Source organism: Nuphar pumila, chromosome 17, assembly GCF_984573655.1.
Source record: "Nuphar pumila chromosome 17, dmNupPumi1.hap1.1, whole genome shotgun sequence".
Lineage (NCBI taxonomy): Eukaryota > Viridiplantae > Streptophyta > Magnoliopsida > Nymphaeales > Nymphaeaceae > Nuphar > Nuphar pumila.
The window spans coordinates 28,242,257-28,248,806 of record NC_143265.1 but is presented as its reverse complement, the minus strand read 5'-3'; the positions used below and the strand labels follow the sequence as shown (position 1 = coordinate 28,248,806).

Below are 6,550 nucleotides of genomic sequence, written 5' to 3'. Positions count from 1 at the left end.
GGTGCCTCCACCAGCAAGTTTAGCCATTTATCAACAACTTGTAATCACATCTAAGGTGTGGTCTAATTTTCTGTTTTTCGCGGCTCAAACTAGTAGATGTTCTTATTTTTATTTTTTTCCTTGAAAACCAAACTGGTACTCATAGTTATGAATCCTTCGGATTCCAGACTGCAAGGTAAGCAGAACGATAAGACAGCCAGGAGACATTTATTTTTGCTGTTCCAGCTCAAGTATCCATTACATCATAGGTGTAAGAAATAATATCAATTTTAAGTTTTTAACTGAGAAGAAAGGGTTTAGGCTACAAATGCTACAGATATAGAAACATTCATATGCAAAGGCAAACATGTTATTTACCGTCTAGCTAGTTATACCATGATAGAATGCACATAGAGGAGGGTTATTTAGTAAACATCTACAAAATCTACCGTGCCAATCAGCACAATTTACAGATGTTGAAACAAGATTTCTTTCCCATGTTTCAGTATTTGGGAGAACAAATCATTCTGCAAATACACTACCAACAATCACAATTTTACTAATGAGTATCCTAGAAAATGGTATAATGAAAGAGATAATTAGAGTTCACCTGGTTGGATTCAGAATCTACAGAAGAGCAACACAAGTTACAAATTGCATAGAGCTCACAAAAAGAGCCCAATAATGTACATGATGTCTAATCAATTCAATAAATGCAATGAAGCAAAATATAAGAGCTATCTAAGAATGTTGATCACCAACCAATTTGTGAGGTATCTTCCAATAGCGAGCCCCCTTTCTTTCTTTAGCTGCAGAAGGCTCATTCCATGCTCAGTAGGGAATATATGCTGTTACAACTCTCACATGGGAGCAGTTGAAACCACGCCAGCCAGGTATTCATTTGTTCTGCATATAAGGCAGGAAGTTAATATAAAACCCAAACCAAGGTTTCTGGGGGAAACCTAGAGAACATTTCTTTGGTATTCTCATGATGAGCAACAACAAGCATATTAATGCCCATTTATACAAGTGCCCCTTACAGCCAACATAAACTGAATCAATCAACATGCTATATGTGTTATTGCCAAGGTTGCCAGGATGGGAAACGGAAATGGGAAATGTATTGGAAAACAGAAACAGGAAACCAGGCTTTCTAAGTAAATGTGAAAGGGGGAAACATGATATGTATATGTGTGTGTGTGTGTGTGTGTGTGTTTGGAGCAAAAATGCAAATATTGAGAATATACAAACTTTACTTCTTTAATTATGATAACCAATAAGAATTAATAATTTATTTTTAATAAAATACATGATTACATTGACTACAGATATAAAACTACTATAAAGTTAGTTATATTTTAATAACACGAGTGCATAGTCAGCTTACTTTTAATAAAAAAATAAATACCATTAATAAAGTATTTAAATGCAACATATGTTTGATAGAATCAAGATATAAGAAAAAATAATGCAGTTACATTAAATTCTGAAATTTCTCAATTTCATCCAATACATTATGTTCTTAATATTAAAAATATAAACAAAATATAGTTTCGAAAACAAATAATTAAAATTTTGAATAACACGTGTATTCCAACTTTTTATTGGAAAAAGAAAATTCTTATTTAAGGGAAACAAGCAAGAAACATTTGGAAACATGTTTCCTAAATACGGGAAATGAGTTTCTCATATAAAGTAAGTAGGTTTCCCATGTGATGTGAAACAAGTTCCTCATTTGATGGGAAATGGGGTTCCCATGCATTTTTAAAGGTTTTCCACAAGCTTTGGAAATGCTAGTTTTCCGATTTCGGAAACAGTTTCCCCATAAACGAGTTACTCACATGAAAGTAGAGTTTCCAGTAACCCTTGTTTCTCTAAAGAATTACTACATTCAGGTTGAAACCGGCAAACACAAGCAAAAATGTTGTTCTATGTCGCATAGCAAAACAGCAAAAACCACCACCCTATATTTACCTTCACAATGTTAAGGTTTTTTCTTCGAAGGGGACAAACTAATGCAAAGTTGCCTCAAACAAAAGCATCCTTTCCTTCACAAACTAATGTAAAGCTCCTTTTTTCATAGGATAATGTAAAGTTGCTTCAAACAAAATCATCCCTGCTTAAAGGAAGTTGATACTTGATACCAAAAGTTGGGGTGGAGAATTTAAAAACTATCTTATACCACAATTGAAAAAAGTTCTGGCTCAGATGTTTTTGCATTCATGCAGACGTGCACAAGAGTGCACACACACATGCAATTATGCAGATACATTCAGAGAATACACCTAACCACATAAAAAAGTACCCACAAGCAATCACAAACATAAGCAGACACATACTAAATATTTTTTAGAAAATTATTGGAGGACAAACTACCACAGAAAGAGACATGAATTTCAATGCTTACCATTTAAGACTACCTTCATCTTCATCTTTATCTTCATTTTCATGGGAATGGCCATTAGCATTCATCTTGGTCAAGGCATCACCATCTTGACCACCTGTATGAAGGATATTAGAGAAGCCTTGGCCAATTGATTTCCACAATCTAGAACCAAGAGAAGCTTGTGAAATCACAGCACTTTCATCACATGGTGGTTCATACACCCCTGCAGAAGCAGGATCCAATTCTGAGAACCTCACAGCTCCTAAGATCCTCTCTGGGAGCTCTTCTTCTGTCTGACTCTCTATTAGAAATGCTAAATCAACAGTCAAAGTAGTGATATAACCAAAAGCTAGATGAACTATGGCATTTGCAATCATTGAGGATCCAATATCTACATCAATTTCAATAAAATTCTCTCCAATATAATACTTGCAAGCAACTGCTCGCCCAAGTATGCATATGGCCTGCTCACCAACTGCTGTTCTCACTATCCATGGCCCTTTGACAATGTTGGCTATTAATTTAAACCTTGCATTTCTAAATGCATCATCTCCCTTGAGAAATCGATCCATGAGACACCCTTCTTCAATAGGGTCTAGGCTCACAAAATATGCAATTGCACTATAATTATCTTTACTTGGAACCTGAAGATTGAATGCCCAAACAAACGGATTTTGGCCAGAAGCTGCAGCATCAGCAACCACTTTTGCCACACGACTGTTTGGATTGTTTAGAACCTCACTAATTTTAGTCTGCCCTCTGATCCAATCAAAACCCAATGGTTTCAATAGGTAGTCTCCTGCAGGAATTTTAACCTTGGTAGAAAAATATTCAGGGCCCCTGACCATAAACGCATCTCCTGGTGGAGTGGCCCAACCATTGGGGCAATTATCTGGTTCAAGCACTGGAACATCTCCTTTCGATTTCACCATTTCAATCCACTCGAGCTCATTTTCATTCTCAAAACCCTCCATTTAACCTACAAAAACAAAAGAACATAAAAAACAATAGAAAGGAGAAGAACATCAGCACATCATATCTGTCCTCTTTCTCAGCAGAATCTTATGTTAAAAACATGATGCTGATAAGAGAAACATAAGCAGCTCTTGTACTCGAGAAAGCAAAAAAGTACTAAGAGCGCCTAGAAAAAAAAGGAATAAAAGGACAGCATGCGAAATGGAAAACCCACCACATACACAATGTGTATTACACTTTCCCCTTTTGTCCTTTTTTTTTTTTGCGTGAAGCCGTTAAGCTGGAGAATAGCCCTTAAGGATTTGACCTGAGGTCCCTTGGTTAAAGATAGTATGTCTCTACCATCCAGCTCAATCTGATAGCATAGAAGCAAATTAGCAAAGTAAAAGTGTAACATATCACCGTGTTGGTAATAAGGAGACAGGCCCGGATGTATTTGAAGATGTTTGTGACCGAGAATAGAATCTAAGAGATCAATCCAACATCATGGTGTTGTCATGTCTACAATATCAGGGCCTTTAAGGGAATTAACAAAAATGAGGCAGCTTTCCTGAAGAAAACTGCCATACCTTCACCCATAGCAGCGGGAAATTGTGGGTTTTTTTCCCCAACATGACAGCAGAAAATTGTGTGTGTGCACACATGCATGCATGGGTGCATTCGTGCGGGTATGTGTTATGCAATGAAATTTTAATATGGTTTATACATCATGTTATAATAATGAGATAGCTAGATGTTTAGGAATTAAAAGTTTGAAGAATAGTTATAGCCCTTGAGTGTACACTATAAAACCTAGAAACTATCTCATAGTAAACTAACATGCACTTCCTCATAGTGAATGTCTAAAAACTAGTAAATGGTCATATCAAATAGAAATGATACTGGGCCAACAGAAAGAAAGGCTTCTTTAGCCATGAATCATAAGATTCTTCGCAAAGGTTAGGTAACTTCCAAAAAGCCATGAGAATTGAACAGATGGACTACATCAATGCTATCTGAAGCTGAATCATACTGAAACCCAGCAAAGCTTGACTCTAAAATTTCCCACAGAGAAGCTACAAATGTTTATCAGGAACAAAGACACTTATATTTCCCCAGGTACCAAAGAATGGCATGCATTTATTCCAGTTAAATTTTTATGCCTGTTGATTGGTGTTCTGAGGTCCTATGCAACCTAAGCAAAAGTTACTTGCTGAGCAGCACGGAACATGGAAAAAAATAAAAGAAAGAAAACAATATTGGCTTCCTGAAAATCGCTACATGATAACAAATTAAGATGAAAAGAAAACATAGCACAAGTTTCAAAAGAAGAAAGGGAAATTCCTAACAAAACCACAATGGCCATCTCCGCAAATCTCAACAAGCAACTCAAGTTGGTGGAGATTAGTACTCCACTTCCATTTGTACCCGTAAAAGAACTGCATATTTGCAAAGTGCTTATAACATGAAATTGCACGATACCACACAAACATACATCCTAAACCTAACCAACCTAAAAAAGGCAAGCAACCCGAATCAGACAAACAGATCAACAGCCATATCAGATCCGTGACCGATCAAACACTACCCTTCCCCACCATCACCACCATTAAAACCAACACAGCCGCACCTAAATCAGGAAAAAGGAAATAAAACCCGAGGCCGACAATTCAATTCAAATACAATGAATGATTTCAACGTTGAAAAACAAGAACTGCACTCCTTGACAAGAAATGGAAGCAAAACGGTGCAAATATCTGATCCTCCTCCCAATAAAAATGAAGAATCACAATTAGAAAATTTGAATGGAAGGGGCAATAAACACAAAAAATATTAGGATGGAACTATCCATGTAAACCTCATAATTAGAAAAAGGAAATAACTATCTTCTGACTAAGCAAACGGCCAAAGAAAAAGAAAGAGAAAATCTACAGTTCATGGATTTCATATGAGCATTATTTCTGATAAATTCCATCAAATATAAGGAAAAAGAAGATCCCAAAATCCAATAAATTCATCAAGATCTTTATCCAAAGCAAAGAGAATTCACAAATCCAATCCATAACAATTCGTGATTATCACCCAAATCCACAGTTAAAATATAAAAAACCCATCTATTACATACTAAAACATCGTACAGTCCGCAACTAACCAAAAAAGATATCAATTTCACAACACCCATCAATTCATTAGCAAAAGAAACAACACCCAAGGTGAAAATTCAACCACCAAAACAAAACCTCTTGGAATAAGTTAAAACTCTCCAATCACAGGAAAAAAAAATGATGGTGAAAATACCAACTAAAACTTCCACAACTTTCACCCCATGATCAAATATAAGCTTTTGAGGATCATAAGAAACTCATCTAACCTCAGTTCCATTACGAATCCAAGAGAGCAAAACAAAAGCAAAAAGAAAAACACAACAAATTCCACCTGTAAAATTAGAAAATATGGTATTTAAGAAATAAAAGAAGGCAATATTTACCTCCCCTTCCTTTGTGCTATGAGGTATCCACAAGCTCTTTTCATGCAAAAAATTCAGAATTAAGAGGGAAAAAAGGGATCTAAGTTCACAAACAATGAAGGAGAGAGAGAGAGAGAGAGAGAGAGTAGTGGGCTTCACATGGGAACACTGCCCTCTTAAGTAAGGCAGCAATTGGGTGCAGTGATTTCTTTCTCCTTTTTACTTTCCTGTGTGCAACTCCCTTCTCTCTCTGCCTATGGAGAATATGCCATTTTTATCGAGTAATTTACGAAAAGCAGACCACCTTTCCCGCTATTTACAGAAAGAGGCACATCTCTAAAGGACATCTTTGTCCTTTCTTAATTAGATAGCTCGCCTTATGCATGTCGTGGTCTTTCGTTAAACAAATCAACATTGAGGGTATTGTAGGCATTTTCTTTTTGTTTTTACGACACGAAGGTCAAAAGTTGACTAAAGTATAGGAGCAGGCGTGCTTTGACATATTACATATACAACAGCAGCGTGCAGTTAAATGTAATAACGGGTTAGTGTAGTGACCAAATTGTTAGCTCGCTTTTTTAAATAAGCTCATAAGTTGAGGGGTTTTTATTACCAAACTATCCCTGGATGGGCTGAGCATGGATCCGAACCAGATCCATTGAGACCTAACCGACGGGTTTGGATAAGCTTATTGGGTTTGGTTGAGAGGGCCGGAATTTCATTTGGATCCAGACTCCTGTTAGGTTTCATCAACTGCCACCAAC

The 6,550-nt window shown here is 36.5% G+C and overlaps 1 protein-coding gene across 2 annotated transcripts; it reads right to left on the bottom strand.

Moving 5' to 3' along the window:
- Nucleotides 1-533: 533 nt before the first annotated feature.
- LOC149811829 (protein ENHANCED DISEASE RESISTANCE 2-like) lies at nucleotides 534-6,028 on the bottom strand. 2 transcript variants are annotated; one of them, XM_089993358.1, is made up of 4 exons: nucleotides 5,808-6,019; nucleotides 3,555-3,695; nucleotides 2,387-3,344; nucleotides 534-885 (listed from the first exon to the last, which is right to left on the bottom strand). In XM_089993358.1, coding segments are annotated over exons 3-4 (954 nt in total). In that variant the 5' UTR covers nucleotides 3,340-3,344; nucleotides 3,555-3,695; nucleotides 5,808-6,019; the 3' UTR covers nucleotides 534-884. The 2 variants fall into 2 exon arrangements, with proteins under 2 accessions (XP_089849484.1, XP_089849485.1); XM_089993359.1 differs by lacking the exon at nucleotides 3,555-3,695 and having other exon boundaries at nucleotides 5,808-6,028.
- Between the last annotated feature and the right edge of the window lie 522 nt (nucleotides 6,029-6,550).